This window comes from Plasmodium berghei, assembly GCF_900002375.2.
Source record: "Plasmodium berghei ANKA genome assembly, chromosome: 5".
Lineage (NCBI taxonomy): Eukaryota > Apicomplexa > Aconoidasida > Haemosporida > Plasmodiidae > Plasmodium > Plasmodium berghei.
The window spans coordinates 349,254-369,990 of record NC_036163.2 but is presented as its reverse complement, the minus strand read 5'-3'; the positions used below and the strand labels follow the sequence as shown (position 1 = coordinate 369,990).

The 20,737-nt window shown below is 21.9% G+C and overlaps 9 protein-coding genes across 9 annotated transcripts; 4 read left to right on the top strand and 5 right to left on the bottom strand.

The window, feature by feature from the left end:
* Window positions 1-175: 175 nt before the first annotated feature.
* Window positions 176-3,151, bottom strand: PBANKA_0509000 (exported protein 3, putative; the record flags this gene model as incomplete). The annotated part of the gene is made up of 1 exon (XM_034568331.1): window positions 176-3,151. The coding sequence occupies one exon, from the start codon at window positions 3,149-3,151 to the stop codon at window positions 176-178; it is 2,976 nt and encodes a 991-aa protein (XP_034420331.1).
* A 1,351-nt stretch (window positions 3,152-4,502) lies between these two features.
* Window positions 4,503-5,957, bottom strand: PBANKA_0508900 (conserved protein, unknown function; the record flags this gene model as incomplete). Its single annotated transcript, XM_034568330.1, has 1 exon — window positions 4,503-5,957. The coding sequence occupies one exon, from the start codon at window positions 5,955-5,957 to the stop codon at window positions 4,503-4,505; it is 1,455 nt and encodes a 484-aa protein (XP_034420330.1).
* Window positions 5,958-6,622: 665 nt separating this feature from the next.
* PBANKA_0508800 (RAP protein, putative) lies at window positions 6,623-8,568 on the top strand (the record flags this gene model as incomplete). The annotated part of the gene is made up of 6 exons (XM_034568329.1): window positions 6,623-7,240; window positions 7,395-7,658; window positions 7,790-7,999; window positions 8,116-8,220; window positions 8,324-8,368; window positions 8,521-8,568. 6 exons carry the CDS (start codon window positions 6,623-6,625, stop codon window positions 8,566-8,568), a joined length of 1,290 nt encoding a protein of 429 aa, XP_034420329.1.
* A 104-nt stretch (window positions 8,569-8,672) lies between these two features.
* On the bottom strand, window positions 8,673-9,341 carry PBANKA_0508700 (conserved Plasmodium protein, unknown function; the record flags this gene model as incomplete). Its single annotated transcript, XM_034568328.1, has 1 exon — window positions 8,673-9,341. One exon carries the CDS (start codon window positions 9,339-9,341, stop codon window positions 8,673-8,675), a length of 669 nt encoding a protein of 222 aa, XP_034420328.1.
* A 1,092-nt stretch (window positions 9,342-10,433) lies between these two features.
* PBANKA_0508600 (conserved Plasmodium protein, unknown function) lies at window positions 10,434-11,949 on the top strand (the record flags this gene model as incomplete). Its single annotated transcript, XM_034568326.1, has 2 exons — window positions 10,434-11,667; window positions 11,810-11,949. The coding sequence occupies 2 exons, from the start codon at window positions 10,434-10,436 to the stop codon at window positions 11,947-11,949; spliced, it is 1,374 nt and encodes a 457-aa protein (XP_034420327.1).
* A 306-nt stretch (window positions 11,950-12,255) lies between these two features.
* On the bottom strand, window positions 12,256-12,651 carry PBANKA_0508500 (ATP synthase-associated protein, putative; the record flags this gene model as incomplete). The annotated part of the gene is made up of 1 exon (XM_034568325.1): window positions 12,256-12,651. One exon carries the CDS (start codon window positions 12,649-12,651, stop codon window positions 12,256-12,258), a length of 396 nt encoding a protein of 131 aa, XP_034420326.1.
* Window positions 12,652-13,359: 708 nt separating this feature from the next.
* PBANKA_0508400 (RNA-binding protein, putative) lies at window positions 13,360-13,848 on the top strand (the record flags this gene model as incomplete). Its single annotated transcript, XM_034568324.1, has 1 exon — window positions 13,360-13,848. One exon carries the CDS (start codon window positions 13,360-13,362, stop codon window positions 13,846-13,848), a length of 489 nt encoding a protein of 162 aa, XP_034420325.1.
* A 1,113-nt stretch (window positions 13,849-14,961) lies between these two features.
* Window positions 14,962-18,057, top strand: PBANKA_0508300 (conserved Plasmodium protein, unknown function; the record flags this gene model as incomplete). The annotated part of the gene is made up of 1 exon (XM_034568323.1): window positions 14,962-18,057. One exon carries the CDS (start codon window positions 14,962-14,964, stop codon window positions 18,055-18,057), a length of 3,096 nt encoding a protein of 1,031 aa, XP_034420324.1.
* A 1,020-nt stretch (window positions 18,058-19,077) lies between these two features.
* PBANKA_0508200 (conserved Plasmodium protein, unknown function) lies at window positions 19,078-20,571 on the bottom strand (the record flags this gene model as incomplete). The annotated part of the gene is made up of 1 exon (XM_034568322.1): window positions 19,078-20,571. One exon carries the CDS (start codon window positions 20,569-20,571, stop codon window positions 19,078-19,080), a length of 1,494 nt encoding a protein of 497 aa, XP_034420323.1.
* Between the last annotated feature and the right edge of the window lie 166 nt (window positions 20,572-20,737).

Here is a 20,737-nt window from a genome sequence, read left to right as displayed (position 1 = left end):
ATTTGTTTAGTATAAATTATAATGTAATAAAATTGTAATAAACTGGTAATGAAGTTCCTTTATGTTTATTACTGTATTTTTCGGTTTATTTAAATATAATCACAAATAAATAGAAATATATAATTATTTTAATTTATATTTTATTTTTTTATGTTTGATATCCATCAAAATCTATTTAAGCATTTAACCAAGGTGCAGATAATCCTTGAGCAACAGGGATAATACCTTTTTCTTTTAAAGACAAAACAATTCCTTGGTTACTATTTGTTAATTTTCTTTTTTTTAACAAATTGTATATTCTGAATCCTATTAAAGCCAAAAGAGCTATAAATAGGAATATAATGCAAACTATCATGAATATATAAATTTGAGTACTAATGGTAGGTTCTTTTTTATTATCATTTTTAGAGTATTTATTTAAGTAATTAGTAAAAGAATTCAATTTTGTATCATTTTTATTATAATCATTAATATTTTTTAAGTATTTATTATTATGTATAATAGATCTAGAATCTGCATCTTCTTCTTCTTCTTCAAAATATTCATCATCATCATCATCTTCATCTTCATCATTTGGAAGTTCTTTATTATTACTAATTGTTTTTGTTATATAATTAAAATTATCGATAAAACTTTGATGTTTATTATTAGAAAAGAATGGATTTCCTGTGACCATATTACTTGTACTTGTATTGAATAAATTTCTATTAGTTATTAAATCTAAGGTTTGTGTATTTTCATTTTTTTTATTAATTGGATTTGATTTTGTATTTAATCCATGATCAATCTCTATATATATTCCATCATCTTGTATATTAGATGGATCTGCATAATCATTATATTCATCAGTATTATCATGTACATTAACATTTTCATTAATAATAAATCCATCATTATAAGTTTCAATATTAGGAGATGTAATTGAATTATTATTACCAGAAGGAAATGATGTAATCATAATTTGATTGGGATCGTGTAATGCTGCTTGCTCAAGGGGTTGCATAGAATTTAATCCTTTTTTTAAAATGTTCATTGCAATAAATGGATGTATATCTCTCAAATTTAAAATATTTAATTCAGGATTTTCTAAAGCAAAAACTTCTAATGGGTATCTATATGGGATCATATTTTTTTCTGGTATATCCCTCCATAATCCAGCACTTGAATAATTAGAATTAGCTTGTGATAATATTGCTTGTTCATATTGTTTTTTAATTATAGGTTCTTTATCATTTCTATGTTCATAAGAAATATCAACATTATTTACATTTTTAACATATATAGCACCTCCAAATTCAAACCATCCACCATATTTATAATGAATAGATATATCTTTAGTACATTTATTAGATGATTTTAATAAGTTTTCACATTTTAGATGTTTTGTTATTCCTGCAATTTCTCCTAAAATATGTGGATTAATTTTTGCAGAATTATTTTCAAATTCTTCTAGGTAATTATATACTGATATAATTGGTTTGATATCATCATTATCTGGAAATAATTTATTTTTAACTTCCTCTAATATTTTGACTACATCATCTATTATTTCTTTTAATATTTTATCAAAATAGTTTTGTTTACTTATGCTATAATTTTGACTTTTAACAAATTCATCAACAAAAAAATCTTTATTTAAAAGGATAAGAAATATATATTCTTTTTCATTTTTTAAATTATAATATTTAGATAATATTTCATTATCATATCCATTAGCATTCATATAATCTTGTGCAGAAACAATAGTAGCATCAAATCCTTTGTGAGATGATATTTTATTCATAATCATTTTATGCCAAGTATTTTCAATATCAAAATGATGTAAATCACCATCCTTATGTTCATTATTTATTTGTTTTAATTCACCATTGTTATATTCTATTTCTTGATCTAATTCTAATTCTGTGTTATCGTCATATTTATTATAACTAGCAATTAAATCAGATGGATGTGGCAATTCATGAGGTAATATTCCCAACAAATCCCATAAAAATAATTCTAAAGAATATCTCCAATTTACAAATTTATTATTTGGAAAATCTTTCCATAAGCCTAATAAATATCCGTTTTGATATTTTCCTGTATTTTTTTTAGAAAATAAATTTATAAATTCAGATAATAAATGTTTCGGTACTGGATCATTACATTTTTCTCCAAAAATATCATTATATTTTATATTATTTTGAATTTGATAATCATATCCATTAATTACTAATATACCCAAGAAATGAAACCATCCACCATATATTTTATGCATATTTACTTTATTATCATCAACATATATTGTTTGAGTTATGTTAGATAATTCACCTAATAAATCCATATCAAGTTTTTTTTTTAAAGTATCATTAGCAAATGAATCATTTCTATATAAATATTGATAATTAAAATTTTTGAAATATAATTTTTTTTTTAAATTGTTTATTATTTTATTCATGGTATATGTGAATTTTTGTTTAATTGCATTTTCTTTATTAGCAGAATATATTAAATTTTGTAAAAATAATTTATTTCCCGTTACAACTAAAATCATAGTATTATCTGGAAAATTTATATTAGCAAATTTATTTTTATCAACTTTTTTATTATATTCTCCAACGCTAGTTGCGCTAAAATATAACCCATTTCTATATGCATAACTATTTTGTATTTCATTTAAAAAAATATTTTTAGTTCCTTTAAATTCTTGGGATTTATTGTTTTTGAAAAAATTAAAAATGTTATTCCATCTGTTCATACTCATTTGTTTTTTAAACATTTTATTAATATTTAATGGATTTTTAAATAAATAGAATGTGTCATAATTTTTATTTATATTTTCTTTTTCATTTTCCAAAACAACATCTTTGTTATCATTCAATTCGTTTTTTAATTCTTCACCATTTGATCCCTGAGTTTTGTCACAATTTTTCGCATTTTTACTATTTTCACTATTTACTTCGCTTATGTTCCCATCAGAATATTTGCCAAGTTCATTCTTGTTTTCGTCATTATAATTCGAATAGGACATTGGAATGTCAACATAATTGTTTATAAGATCATCATTGTTATAATTGATTTTGTTTATTTTTGAATCGACGTGGTGAAAATCTAAATATACGCATATGATAAATAAATTAACAATCAATAAGAGTTTTTTCTTCAATATCATTTTATCAGTTTTTTTTTTAAATATATAATATAAATAAAAGAATCATATGATATATTTTATATAGAGCTTTTTGAAAGCTATGACGGGATACAAAATTATTAAATGTCCGTATTATATACATATATATAAATATTTAGTATTTATTTTTGTTAGATTAAAAAAAAATCACAAAAAATCGCGTATATGCATATTTTATAATAATATGGGAAAGTTTTAAGCATTCCTCTGATTATTATTACTATTATTATTGTTACTATTATTATTATTATTATTTTTTTTTTTTTTTTTTTTTGTAAAATAAATTTATAAAATTAGAAAAAAAAATGTTATTATATGCATATAAAGAACGATATATTTTTTTTAATTAATTATATATAAATTAAAATTGCTTTATATAAAAAAAGCCGGAAAAACAATTACATTTTTTTATGTAATTAGTAAACTTTTTATTATTAGCATTAAGTGTATGTATGCAATATAATAAAATCTCTAAACATATATATTTATCATAATTACAAAGTAACGGAATACATAAAAATAATAGGTAATTTAGAATATATATATTAACTATGTGCATCACATATTTTTAAATTATTTTTTTTATTTAAATAAATAAGTTATCGTTACATTGTAATAAATAGTGTACTTGTATAATTCCCCCCATTATAAGTTTTTAGCATATTATAGCAATGTGCGCATACGCATATACATAATATATAAATTAAGAAAGCAAATAAAAAATAATAGATATTCAAATAGAAAGAACTATTAAAAATAATATATATAACATTAAAAAAAAAAAATTAATATATACTGCTATAATACGGGATTAATATAAATAATGTGCTTATAAATTCTAAATCGGAAAAAATACCCAAAAAATCGCATGTTTTTTTCACCACATTTATAGTACTACTATTATAAGACTAGTTTCCTTTTTTTTTATTTCAAAATATTTATTTAGCGCAAAAAATGTTCTATATTATTATTCTAATTAATTGTGCTTATTTATATAAAAAAATAGTAAAAGCAATAATAATAACAATAATTTTCGCTTTAATATTTTATTTTTGTGGGCACAAAAAACAATGTTTTGTAAAACATATGACTTTTATATTTTTTAAGAAGAGGGTTATATGTGTTAAAACTGCGCACAGGGAGATGTAGCATATTTATATTCTATCATATTATTTTTTAAAGTTTTCAAATTTTTTGTGAGAAATAATAATGCAGGAATAACTCCTAAAATTTTTATAACTAATTTATATGAACATGGTTTGTTAGGAATAAAAAAACAAAATAAAAGGGGAAACAAGAATTTTATTTTTATGATATAGAGCATTAAAGATAGCTAATTTTTTTTTGAACGAATATGAAGTGGCTTTTGTGTAGTTAAAGATTGTATATATGATAATCCCTTATTGTATGTATCCTTTCGTGTTTTTGTTTTTCGTAACATATCTTTTGAATAAATAGGAGGTAATGCTTTATCTAAAACTTGTTCATAATGGTCACTATTATTCATATTATTCCATACTTCAATTAAAGTATTAATTGCTTTTATTTTGCTATTATAATCCCAATATTTCGATCGTTCTAAAACCTTAATTGCATGTATAACATTATTTCTATATTTTTTATCTTTGGGCAACGAATGAGAAACAGATTGTAAATTTGGATATCTTATAATATTTATTTCTTCATCTTCTATATTTTGAGGTTTATTATTTTTAATACCCCCAACATATTTTTTTTTTATATTTGTTTTAAATGATTTTAAATTTTCAAAAGGGTAATTTTCAAATGGGTATTTTATATTTTCTGGTAATTTTTTTAGTATATCATTTATTAAGATAGACATATCTTTATATTTCATTTTATTAATCGATTCATTTTGCTCAATTTTATTTTCTGAATTTACATACCCTCTTTTAATAATATCTAAAATATTGATAAATGTATTTATGCTTGCTTTAAATTTTTCTTGGGAATTATAGTTGTAATGTATATTGCCATGGAATGAAACTAGAGGCTCATATACTTCGGCAGGTACATCTGCACTATTTATTTTTAAAATATTTATACTTGTTTTTTTATTTATATAATCATTTATTAAACTTTCGTCATAACTATTTTTGACATGTTGATGTAATATGAGGTTATGTAAAGAATTTTTTAGAAGCATATATGGATTTGTATATACACTAAATTCATTTATTAATGCTGGTTTTATTTTTTCTAAAAGATATTTTTTTATTGAATTAATCATAACATAACTAAAGTCATTACTTATTTTATGTTTAATTTTATATTTATTATTTAATAGTGAAAATGCTTTACTATAAATATATACTTTATAGACATCCTCAATAAGTGTATATTTTTCAATAGGTTTTAATTCTTTTTCTTTTTCTGAGCATGCTAATTCTTCATATTTATTATCTATCGTAAATTCGTTATTAATTTTTTTTTTGACATTTTTCGGTTGTAAATAAGCAGGTTTTCTTAATTTTAATAATTTGGCTTTTCTTTTATTTTCATATTCTTCTTTTATTTCTTTTTCTTCCTTTTTTTTTGTAAATTCGTATATTATATTAACATTTTTTTCTTTAACATTTTCTAAATGGCTATTTATTAATTTCACTCTATCTTCATTTCGAATATGCTTATATCTTTCCAATAGCTTTTCAATAATATCAACTTTCTTTTCGTTTTGTTCAATTTTTGTGTGAATATTTTTATGGACATATCCACATATTTTCAAATTGTTTTTTTTAATTTTACTTTTCAATACACAGAAATACATCGCCTTATTCACTATTTTTTTCAAGTCCTATATCTTCTTTACTTTTTATATATTCATATAATATTATCCATATATTATTATATAATTTGAGAGCATTTATTTTTATTTTTGGTTTAGAGATTTTAAAGAAATAACAAAAAAAGCGAAAAACATATGCATAATTTTTAATACACATAGTATGCATATGGTTAGTTGTATTTATGTATGCCCATTAATATTGTTAAAAAAATGAAAGAGGAAATTCTGGAAAAAAAATATAATCATTTGAGAAAGTTGTATACACTTGGGTATTGCACAAACTATGAAATTAAGAAATCAACTTTATATTTATTACCCTCATTCATACAAATATGTATTGCATTTGTTTATTTATTTTTGTTTTCTTTTTTACTTATATGGTAAACATTTCTTTATAATTCTATCATTTACCATCTTCGCATTGTTGAATTTTCCCCTTTATTTTATTTAGTATACTGTTTTTTTCACCTTACATTTTGGACTTTTCTATACTTTTTTTTTTTTTCTGACTTTTCGAGCTATTGTTCATATTTTTTTTTCTTTTTTGATAAATTATTTGCGGTGCTTTTCATTTGTGTTAAATTTTTTTTTTTGGTTCATGCAATAAATTATGGAAAAACATATATGACTATCTACATTTCCAAAGGATGATTAACAAAGCAATAAAAAAACTAGTTTCAAAAAATTTTTTATGTTTTGCCTCAAGACAAAAACAATATAAAATTATAAATTATAATAAATATATTATAAGCAGAAATGTAAGTAATATTCGAAACGATTTATTTGATGATATCCCAGATGAAGAAATTGATAAGGACAAGTTAATATATTTAGTGAAGAACATACAAATGATTGATTTGAAAGAAAAAGGTATACTAAATAATATTAGCAATTTATTAAAAAGCCATATAAACCAATTTAACATAGATGAAATATATTTAATTATACATTCTTTTAGTAAATTAAATTTTACAAAATATTCCTTATATAATAATTTTGTAAAAATTATTATGACAAAAAAACCGGTGATAAATACAAGAATATTAACACAAATATTAATTGATTTTCATAAAACATCGTCTTTAGATCTCAACGCTTTAACCTTTTTTACACAATATTATATAAATAACTTAGTTAAAAGCTTTTCTTTGTTTGATCTTTCTATGATATTGTATATATTTAACAAATATAATTACAACGATTTTATAACTGTCAATAAAATATGCCAGACGATTTCAGAGCATTTTATTCCTATAATTGATGAGGTAGCGAATATATATGCATTTTTTGTACACTTGGTTAATTTTGAATTTCCTTACATGGCTATCTAAATGCAAAGATTAAAGTTTAAGATCTATAATTAAAAGGGAAAAATAGAATATAACGTTATTGTATTTGTTTATTTCTTCACCTTTTCAGGACAAAGGTGTTCTAACCACTATTTTGTTAAGTCTATCTGTACTTAACTTGAATTATGAAATTTATTCCAGTTTTCTAAAATTACACGTATATACAAATTATGAAAGGTTTGAAATAAAATATTTGTGTAATATTTCATATTCCATCGTACTTTGGCTAGCTCGTGGTTCCGTAAAAGACAAGTTTTTATGTGAGTTATTAAAAAGTATCGTGTTTTTGTTAATAAATAATATGCATAAGCTCAAAAATGACGAATTGAAACAGGTACTTAAATAAAATAAAAAAAGAGAGACTAACTATTGTGGAATTAAGTATCCCCATTGTATATTGGTTTTGTTTTGTTTATCTTATTATTTCATCTTATTATTTTTTTTACGAATGAATAAATTTCTTAGCTTCACATAGTACTATATTTTTTAAGGGCAACTGAAGAAAATTATAAAGACGCTATAAAAAAACTTGAAAAAAAAAATATTAAAAACACAATAACTGTGTCGAAAATGCAACAACAAGTTGAAAAAATTTTCACAGAAATAGGATTAAATGTGGATAAAGAATTTCCTGTAGGCCCATACATGTTGGATTTTGCATTAAAAAAAAAAAAGGTATCATAAAAAGTTGATATATCATTGTATGCATGTGTATAGTTATATATTCTTTTTATCAGCAGCTTAAATATTCACTTTATTATTATTAACGCAATTTGTATGGTATTTTGTAGATTTATATTGAAGTTAATGGATTTACACATTATTACACATTTGATGGAAAGATAAATAACAAAACAAATCTTAAGTATTTCATATTAAATAAGCTTAAATGGAAGGTAATATTTTCCACTTTTTTTCATAAAAAAAATATTTAAAAGAGGGTGAAGTTTTTTTGAGATATGTACACAAAGTTATTTTATAATTTTATTTTACACACAGATTATTACTATTGAGTATATGGATTGGAAAAACAAATCAAAAGATGTTAATTTAAAAAAAAAAAAAAATGAAAAACAACTAAATGAATAAATAGAAACATATTAATTGCTTGAAAGTTTTGCTTTACCAAAAAGCTGTTAAATATCCACAGTAATAATTTTTACTATATCCTACTTATTTTATTTATTTTTTTTTAGGATAAAATAAAATATATAGAGACAAATATATTGGAAAAAATAAAATAGACAAATTGTGTTATTTCTAATTTTTAGCATAATATTTATGTAACACTTTTACCACAAAAAAAATATTTGTAGTATACATTTGAATACAAGTTTTTATAATATTATTATTTGTTACTTTTTTTGCACCCAAAACTGTCATTGTTTATTGGGCATAAACTACTATTTGTCATGCTTTGTTTTAATGTTTTCAAATCATCTGTTTGTAAATTGTCATTTTTTTTTACATTATAATATGTTAATGTTTTTATAATCCATTCATTATTTTTTTTAATTAAATTACTAATAATTTTCCCTTTTTTATCGCGCTTATTTTTACTTTTGATATTAATTATAATTCGAGCACTGTCTTCATTAATATATCCAGCCCAATACTTGGAAAATATTATTTCTTCATATTCATCTATTAATTTTTTATCTTTTAAAACATTTTCCTTTACGATTATTAAGGGGGGTGGTTGTTCAAAAAACATCCACACCAAGTTAACAACACAATATGAAAATACAGAAAACATAAATATAAAACCACTATAATATGTTATATATATATTATATTTTGTTAAAAATTTTTTTATATTATTATTTTCATTATTAAATATTTTTTGTTTATTTTTATTTATAAATGTATTTTCTTTACTTTTCCTTGCCTGCATTAATTTTTCTTCCATTTCTGATTTTCCTGTGCCCTCACTTGAATTTGTGTGTTTTTCTCTGATCATTCTTAAAGGGAATGACTTTTTAAAAACGTTCAAAAGGTATATTCTATAATTTTTCATTTTCAGGTGGATATTAACAATTATGATATATTATATATGTGTGTGTATGCATATGGCTAGCCAATTTAATACCCTATACAAATAAAAATATGAGAATTGATAAAACTGGTTCGTGATATTATTACTAGCTTATTTGATTACTTTTTTTAATATTTCCCTCTAACAAAAAAGGGAAAAAATAATAATCTTAAACCATGATACATAAATAATTTCATGTCACAATTTGATATTCAATCAGTAGAGGAAATGTAATAAATGTTGACATAGGGAAATAAAACAAATACTCTTAAAAAATTGTTCTTGATTAAAATACATATGTATTTATGTGAAAAATATTGTAAAAATGATAAATAAAGATCCTTTCGAATTTAATAATTTTATTATTTTTATTTTTTGCTTATGAAAACATCATATTTCATTTTTTTTCTCTCTTAGAGATATTACTTTTAGATTAATAATTATAATTTTTGTGCTATAGAAATTATACATAAAAAAAATTATAAACTTTCGTCTTTTTTAAAGCATACGTTTTTTGTGTTATAATTAATATTTTCTATAAATAAGGATATTCCATTTTATATATATATTGCATTTTTTCCCCTTTCGAAAAATATATTACTAAATCATGTTAAAATGCAAAATCATCTTGCGTGTTCATAAAATTTATTATGAAAATTGTGCATATTATTATGACTAGCAATATAATAAAAGTGCATTTTTTTAAACTGTTAAGATTATTTTTTTCTTTTTTTATTACAAACAACATATGTGTAATAATTCAAAATTGTTTCTTGAATCAATGAACAAATAATGATGTGCGTAAAACGCAAAATAGTTGAAAATGCATTATTAATTGTTTGTTGATATCCTAAAAATAGCAATAAAATAAATAGCCATAATAGACGGAACAGCGGTCAGAATAACGGGATGGAGAAAAGCAATTGGGTTTGTTAATAATTCATTTTTATGCATTCCCTTGAGTTAGCATAAAGTCTTTTTATAAAATAACACACGTTTTTAACTTTACCTAAATATAATAATAAATATTAAAATAACGAATAAATAATAGTATGTGCAAAAGAGGAAATAATTATGGAAAATAATTACTGTGAAGATATTTCCCTTTTTTTTTCCATAAAAGATTTAGAAGAAATACTAAACATTTTTAATAATGCTAAACAAGTAAAAAAAGATACTCATAAACTTTTTAGTTTTTGCAATTCTTATGAATTATTGTTCGACTCAAATTGTTATTCTGTAATTGAGGAAAAGACAGAAAAAAAGGAAGTTAAAAAAATATTCTCATTAGGTTTATTAAGCAATGAAAAGGATAAAATATTTGAAGAAAAAAATATGAACAAGCAAGGTAATAAAAAAATAAGTGAAGATGAAAAAGAAAGTATAGCATTAAAATCATCTGAATTAAAAAACAAAACAAAAAAATTTTTATTTAATGAAAAAAATGCATATGATCACCATGAATTAATTAGCGAAGAAATATTTAATTGTTTATATAAGAATACAAAAAATGCAAAATTTACAAAAAAATATAAATTGTTAATCGAAATAATAATTCAAGCTATTATATATGCAAATAAAATTAATCTAGATATTTATAAACTGAATTTATTTTTATCTATTATAATTATGGTTATATACAAAGTTATGGAAAATTTACAAGAAAATATAAAAAGACAAAAAAAAAGAAAAGAAATAACAATAAATTATTTCGTAAATTTGTTAGAAAAAAACACAAGTTATATTGATCATATTCAGCTAAGTGAAGACAATCGAAATAGTGCATTAGAAAATGGAGATAATTCAAAAATTGGAAAAATCGAACAGAATGAAAAGATTGACCTATCCAATAATAGCAACACCATCAACGATGAAAAACATAGAAAAAATAGTAAAAGAGAAAAAAAAGAAAAAAAAAAAATGGAAAAAGAAATGAATAATATAGAAAATAATAATAATTTAAAAAATAAAAAGGAACCATATGATGATAATATAAAAACACAAATCCTTGAAGATGAAAATAATTCGATTCAAAATGAGATGCACAAGGATAATAAAAATATCGCTGACAACAATTTAAGCTCTTCTGATACTATAAATATAAAAAAACATATTATTCTTTTTCAACATTATGAAGCTAAATATATAATAAAATATATGTTTGAAGAAATTTTCTCAATATATAATATATTGGAATATTTATTTTTATTCCCTGCCCTTTCTGTAAATTTATCTTTTTGTAGTACATTTGCAAATATATCTCCACCTCACAATTTTTCGACACATAATGAAATAAAACATGAATCAGGTTATATATTTATTTGTGCATATTTATTCATTATGTGCGAGTATTGACATTTTATTATTTTACAATTAGTGAATATGTGTAGTATTGGCTTAAAAAAAATGAGAAAAAAATAAAAAATAATATACCTTATTCATTTTAATAGGCAAAGAACAGACAGAAGAAAATGAATTTGCTGCAAACTCATACATTAAGGAAGCACTTGATGTTCCATTATTTGTACTTGATAAATTTTATGACCATGTTAAAGAATTACAAAATAAAATTAATCAAACAATAATTTGAGTAGTACTCTTTATATATGTCCTTTTTTTGGGGGGTTTCATTTTATGGGTACATACTTGACTTACATATTTATATAAATTTTATTTGGGGATTTTTTTATGAGATTTTTATTTAATCGTTTTCACTTGTCTCTACTTTTGACTAAGACAACTATAAAAAGTTGCAACAAAAAAATTGTAAAAAACGTGAAAATAAATAAGCAAAAAAGGTACAATAAAAAATGTAGGTAAAAATATACATGCCCATATATTAAATTATAAAAAAAAAAGTTTTGGAAAAAGGGGGCGGTATGTGAATGCTCAGATTTTATGAGTCATATTCAGATAAATGTAAAGGGAAAAAAGTATTGTTGTAATGTATCCTTGATTTTATCCATAGTGACATCATATTTAATTTTGTATCTTTTATATCAATTGGTTTAGGAAATAAAGAATTATATGCATAGTCAATTTTTGATCTTTCTACTTCATCGGCATTTAAATAGTTTTGTATATTTTTAAGTATTCTCGAATCAAACCATGAAAAATTATTAAAACATTCATTCATCATATTTGTATCTTTCCATTCTGATGACATTTCATACGCTGTCATCATTTTCAAATCCCCTAATAATAAGTTTAAATTTTGTCCTGTTACAATTTTTTTTTCGTCTTCTATTTTTTTTAATTCATTATTGCTTTTTTCCATGTTAATATTTTCCATTCTTTTATAACTAAAATATTTTATTATCTCTGTGTAGAATATAATTTTTTTTTTTTTGTTTATTTGTTACTGGAAAATGTATGAATATATATGTGTTAATCCCTAAAACGCCTATATTTATTCAGAAACATAACATATTTTAAAACACATAAAAGATAGTATTGGCACACAATTGATTACAAGTTATTTCCTTCTAAAATAAAAAAAAATGTATTTTTTTCTTAATACTTTCGATATTATTATTGTTATTATTACTTTTTATTTATTTTTCATCCTTCCAAGTCGATTAATAAGTCAAGAACAATTATTTTCATTTTTTTAATTCACATTATTATATGCGTATGTTATATATAAATTTATATATGCATATATACACTAAATATATTGTATACCTTTTTTTAAATGGAAAATGCAATTTTCATTATTACATAAATTTTTTTTTTGAAATATTTATACATATGAAGCACATTAAATTGAATTACAATCACTTTTGTTTAAATATTGTGTTTTGTATATGCTAAATAAAATATACATTCACAAATATAAGTCCATTTCATAGAGAATTAAGCATAAATGGTAGAATACAAATATATATATGCATATGCAGTTTTTTTGGTCACTTATTTTTTCCAAGATCACCAACTAAAACAGATGAAATAAACAAATTTTAAATGCTATTTGATAGGAAAATAAATTAAATGGGTAAAAATGTTTTTAAAAATATTTGAAAACAGGAAATATGTAAATGCTTTAAAAAAATTGCATAACACAAACAAAATGTGTGTTACTTATTCACTTAAGGATAATATACCTTTTTTAAAAAACATACGAGGGTTTAGTGAATATGGTAAAATAGAAGAAGATAAAGTTAATTTGCCAAGAATAAAGCTGCGAGGACTACCATTTGATGTTTCCGAAGATGAAATAAAAAAATTTTTTAGTGCTTTTAAATTATCAAACCAGAAAAATCCAATTCATATAATTAAAGGAATAAAAGATAAACCCACGGGTCACGCATATGTTTATTTTGATGATGCTGAAGAAGCAAGGAATGCTTGCCAAAATTTAAATAGAAAATTTTTGAGAAATAGATATATTGAAATATACATAGATTATATATACAATCATAATTTAGCGCCAGTTAAGGAGCATGTAACTACATTGATGAGGGACAGATACAAAAAAGACAACCAATGAACAATTCCAAATATTGTATGTGCACTTTTTTTAAATATCCTGCACATTGCAGTAAACCGTAAATCGATATTCGTTAAAAAAAATTAATCCCCAAATTTCATAAATTTGTCTTCTTCGATTTTTGTATCATATATATATCAGTTTACTCCTTTCCTGATTTTTTTTTTATTTTGTTTGGAACATATATATATTTTTTCTCTCTTATGAAAATAACATAAAAGCCTAAATTTGTTTTGTCCAAAATATTATTCTCATAATTTTTTTACATATTTTTTGTATATATGCAGAGAAATTTGTATAGTTATATAAAAATGTGGCCCCTTTTTATGTTACACTTATTATACATTATATAAAACAAACTCAATTTTGCATTCGTTAATTTTTACATATAAAATCCTTAAATATATATATTTATGAAAAAAAAAACTCATATAAATACAAAAATATAGCTATATATATATACTGAAAAGAGAAGGAAATAAACAACCACACATAAAAATAGACAAAGGAAAAAATAAAATAGAGAATTAAAATTTATATATTTTTGGTTTTCTTAAGATACAAATAAAAAAGCTATTTTGTACATATATTTTTTTTACTTTTTATTTATATTTAGTTGTTTTCAATTTGTGCTGCAACTTCATTCAATATTTTATTAATTTGTCATGTAAAATTATTTTATTTTTTTTTACATATTTTACCTGTTATATTTTTTATGTACTTATTTATATATATTTTTTTTATGAACATTCATAAAAAAATTATCAAAAAGAAAGAAAATTGTTCAGAAAAGGGAGATCTAGCTATATTAATTATTATTATTATTAAGAATAGTTATAATAATAATCTTGAAATATATATATAATTAAAATAATCGCATTATATTTGGGTATTTTGTAAATTAATAATTTATAAATCCATGTTGCATATGTTAATATCCTTAAAGACAATAAAACAATATATATATTTAAACATTACACATTTTTTATGAAAAATTGTTATTTTTATATGCCATTAACATATAGACATTATAAAAATACATTCATATTGTAGAGCATTCATAAGAAACACATAGTATGTAATGTAAAGGTTAAAATCAAAAATGCAAAGAGGATGAATAGAACACATATGCCAAATAATCACAAAATCCACGAAGGAATTAATATGAAGTCCTCAATAAATGAAGTAAAAAAAAGTAAAAGAATAGAGAAAGAATTAAGTTATGTAACAAATTCCACCAAAAAAAAATCAAAAAAAAAACAAACAAATATAAAAAAAATAGGGGATGTCTCTGTAAATATAGAAAACATAAACATTCCGAATAATCTCAATTTGTACACTGATAACGAATCAGTGGTTTCTTCAAAATATAAGAAAAAAAAAAAAAAAAAAAAAAAATTAAATATTTATAATAACAATGATAATAGTAAATATTTAAAACCCCAAGTTGTAAAAAAAAAAAATTCAAAAATTATATTTCTTCACCACAATGAGAATAACACAAGCACACACTCAGGAGAATCTTCAAAATTTCAAAAGTTAAAGAAAAAAAAAAAAATTAAGAAGGGAACTAAAAAAAAATCAATAAACAAAATTAGCATTTTAAAGCATAAAAGTCACGAATCTTTCCCTTCCACACAAAATGAAAACACACCTGAACTTGAGCCAAAGCAAGTTAATCTATCACCCTTGGAAATAGAAATAAATAAAACCAATGATATAGATAAACATGGTTTAGAAATAAACAAAACTCCTTCCACACAAAATTTCAATGACCCTATTAATAATTTGGACAATAATGAAAAAATAAAAGACCGCGGTCTATTTCACGGAATTGACAACATTTATGAAAATTATATAACTAATGATAAAGAAAATATGCAAAGTGTGATAAAAAACCGCCATTATATCATTGATAAGAATGAACAAAATGAGCAAGCTTATAACAACGATATGAATATAACAAATTTTATCAAAAACGGTAACACTAATAAGAACAGTAATAATGATAAGAGCGCCAATAGTAACGATTACAATAAGAATTTATTTTGTGAGCTTACAGAAGCTATAGAAAATGATGGAATCGAACAAACCTGCAATAGGAATATAAATATTCGGCTTAAAGAAGAGAAAGAAGCCGAAGAAGAAGAAAGAAAAAAAAATGAAGATGAACATATTCTTGAAAACGGCAAATCGAATAATGAAGATAATAGCTTCGATAAGAAAGATGATTTAACTAATTTAGGAAAAAGTTTTAAAAATAATGAAAGTTTTGAATTGAATAGTCCCCAAAAAAATATACGAAAGGGTTCATTAGATGGTATGAGAAAAAAGAAAATATCTGAAAAAAAAATGAAAACAAAAATTAAACAGAAAAAGAAAAGACAAAATAATATTAATGATACCACAATTGGTAAAAAAAAAATATACATAAAAGAAAATAACAACGAAAGGAAATCTTCAGGTTTAATTTTGGGATTCAAGAAGATGAAGAAGAAGTTAAGTGGAAAAAGGATAGACCAAAAAAAGGAGTATAAAGAAAAAGAAATATACAGTGATAAACTAAAAGATGTAATAAAAGACAAAAAAAAGTATAAGAAAAAGGATATAGATGATATAAGTTTCACTAAAGATATTGTGAAAGAAAATGTGAAAGGGGTTGACAGAGATGATGATGAGAAAAAAAGAAAAACAATAGGCCAAGATGAAGAGAAAGAAAAAATAGAAATTATCATTGTGAAAAAAAATGAAACGGGAACAGAAGAAGAGATAAAAGTGGAAACTGACGAAAACCCCAAAGTAAAAACTAAAGAAAAATGCAAAATAGAAAATGGAGAAGGATGCAAAATCGCGATTGATGAAGAAAATTCAGTTTTTGTAGAGGCCGAAAATATGAAAAATGAAGCAAAACTTGAAGCAGATGTTATAATAATTGAAGATGCTGAATTAAGAAAGGATGAAGAAGAAGATAAATCTAAAAACAATGAAAAAGACTCGAAATCAGAGGAAAGGGATATATTAGAAACACAAATGGCAGGAAAAGAGGAAAAGCCTGTTTTAAAAAAAAAAAAAAAAAATAAAGGAAAGCAAAGAAACAGGGAAGGAAAAGGGGTTGTAGAAAAGGGTTATGATGCAAAAAGGGAAAAGAAAGAGAATGAAGAAAAAAATAAAGCAAACACCAAAATGGAACCCAATGATTCAATTGAGCAAAAGGACAAATTATCGAATGTTCAGAATATGAGTAATATTGTTAAAAATAATAAAGTGAACAAAATATTGGAAAAATATATAATTTCAAAAAAGGAAGAAAATTTAAAAAGAAAATATATGAATACAAAAAAATTTATGGATATTTTAGATATTAGTGAAAAAAAATTTAAAATAGATACTATAAATTTTTTCCCACACACTATAGGACAAGTATGTTATAGTGATATATATTTTTTTTTTGATACATATGAAAAAGAATTAAAAAAAAGCAATACTGGTAAAAATACAATAAAGTTAATGAAAAAGCTATTCAAATGTGAATACATCGAAATGAATAATATGGAACTAATACTTCAAATTTTTGATAAAATTATAGACAAGTTAAAAAAGGAATTAAAAACAGAATCTATAGTAAAAATATATGATGAAGAAGAGCATGTAATTGCATCTAAAATAATGAAATACAAAAATGGCAATTATGATAAATATATGTACAACAAAAAAAAATATGATTCTAATAATGAGTATAGCATATCCGAGAATAATTTATTTAATCAAAACCCTTTGCATCATCAAAATAATTTATTTGGTTGTAATAGAAATAAATTGTATAATATAATTTTTAATTCATCCCAGGGTGAATATATAATGGGATCTCATTCTTTTTTAATATTACAACAGTGGAATGATGAATATAAATTAGCTATGTTAAGAGATAAATTAGAACAAATTAAAAAAAGAAAACAAAACATGAATGATCCTATAGCAAAATATATTAAATCATTAAAATATGGTTTTATTGACAGTTTGTTTAGTATATGTTGTTTATATGATTGTAAAAAGAATGATAATGATGCGAGCTATTGTGATTTCCCGCTTCCTTCACAAAACACGTTTTATACAAATACACAAATACATTTAGATAATATGAATTTAAATTCTGAGCGTATTCTACCAATGAAAATAACAAAAGCGGTTCAAATTTTAGCATCCAGTTAATATTTCCTGTGTTTATTTTTTTTATATTTTTTTTTTTGTCTTTTGGATAAGTATGGATATTTCTTTTTGTGATAGTGAATTTCCCATTTTAAATGAAAAGAGAGACAACCAAATCAGAAATATATCGACTTTTCTATGGGATATTATTTTCCGTTTTATTCAATTACTTTTTTTCACGTTTTTTTTTAAAACATATTATATTATGAATTAAATGTTATTTTAATAGTGCTAATTTTTATATATGCAATGTAAATATTTAAAACGGGACTATATTTGATGGGAATGTTTATTTCGTTTTTTTTATTTTTTTTTTTTATTTATACTATGGATATATGTGTAGAATATATTCATGAGAAGTTTCTTTAGATATTTGTTTACAAATAGTTATCACATTACATTTTGTTATTCTATGATGGAATAATGTGGCAATTTTTATTAGTTCTTAATTTATTATGTTAATATAATTTTCCTGAGCTTATTTCATATATTCAATTTTTTGATTTATTTGATATACTTCTTTGTATACATTATATTTTATAAATAATAAAATTGGTCATGAATTTTATAATATTCAAAAGTTGTGCAATTTTAAAATAAAGTTAAAACTATAAAAAAAAGGATAATATTTTTGGCAAAATAAATGAATGGATTTGACTAATTATCATAGTAATATATGCATTTCTTTTACGTATAGAATAAATAAAAATATAAAAAAAATGAATTTCAAAAATTTATATATAGGATAAATAATTTGTTTGTGTGTATAAAAAAAATAAATAGATATACATTTCAAATATAAACTTAAAAACAAATATGAATAAAAATAGTTTGCCAGTTTTAGTAAAAAACAAATAGAATAAGACACAGATATATTATTATATGGAAATAATTTGGTCGTTTTTTTTGCTCTCTACAATTTATATGAGCAATGAAAAGTTAAACAATTTGCATAAGTCACTATAACCAATTATTTTCGCATAATAATATATTAATTTATTCGTTTATTACAATTTAAAATTTTTAAATAAGGAAGTTTGTATTTTTGGACAAGTTTTTTAAAATTTGTATATACTGATCTGGTATACCTAATGAATTATTTGCATTATTTATGGCTTTGCAAATATAAGGTAAATCATCTTGGATTGAAAAAATATTTGTTAAGAAAAAAAGAAAATTAAAATCTTTAAAAAGATTTACAATGTCGGTTTTATTTTTTAATGATTTTATTATGTTATTAAACTTTTGAAGAATTATATAATAATTCGAATTATTTGGATAAGGGAAAAAATAGTTATAACTACTTTTATGAGAAAATATAGGAACATTATTTACACAAAATAAAATGTCCACTTTTTTTATTTCGATTTTTTTAATAAAAATATTATTTTTACATTTTAAATATAGTTCGTTCATAAGATCTATTTCACTATCAAAGTTTTTTATTTTTGTTTCCTTTGCATTTTGTTTATTTTCAAATTGCAATATACTATTTTGTTTTTCAATATCTTTAACCATATCATTGTTTATTAATTTGATTAAATCATTATTCATTTCATATGCTTCAACAATAATCCCTTTTGATTTTTTATTCATTCCAACAGACAAAATAATAAATGGTTTTAAGTTTTCATTATATTTTTTTTTTTTTTTTTTCCCTTTATTTTCCATATTAATTTGTTCAAGACTTTTTTTGCTGTCTTTATGATTTATTTTATGTGAAAGATTATCATTATCATGATTTGTATATTGTTCATTATTTTTTTTTCCTTCTCTATTTGTTATTTTTTCGTGTTTATTTTTTCTGATAAATTCGGTCAGAACTTGTTTCATAACTTTCAATGCTAAAAAAACTTCTTTTCCTCCCATTGGTATAAATATTTCATTTTCATCATGGTTTAATGTTTTAATTTTTTTATTTAATTTTATAAAATTTTTTTTTTTTTGATTGGCTTCATTTAAGTCTATACCAATATCTGGATAAGCGTAAAAGAATCCAACAACTTGTAAATTTAATAGTTTTGCTAATTTGTCCATTTTTTCTCGATCATTACTATTTAGAAGATAATCTACATTATAATCATGCTGAGAGCTGTTTGTGGAAAAAAATACATTTTCAATTTTTACAGAATTATCATTTTCATATTTTCCATATAATATTCCACAAAATAATTTATTATTTTCATTATTAAAATTTATTTTATTAAAAAACCCTTGCATGTTATATAAGCAGGCTTCACTAACACTTACATTCTTACAAACTGAATCGAATAAAGGGTCGATTGATATTTTTTTATTATTTTCATAATGAATAAACTTACTTTCCTTTTTATTATCATTTTGATTAATTATATTTTTGGTATCTTTTCCATCATTATTAATAAATTTGTTCTTGGCTACATTTGTATTTTTTTTATTTAATATACTAAAATACTGTTTTCTTCTTATTCTTAAACATTCATATTTGATTCTCATAAATATGAAATACAAAACAATTATAAGAAGTTTTATTTTCATTTTTTTAGCATACAGACAAAAAAATGCTTTATTTTTAAACACTACATTTTTATCAATATTGCTTAAGAAAATTAGAGAGAAATTGTTAGGAACTCGATATAAACAGATAAAAAATTATCAAATATATGGAAATAAATAATACGTATACTTTTTCGTTTTTTTTTTA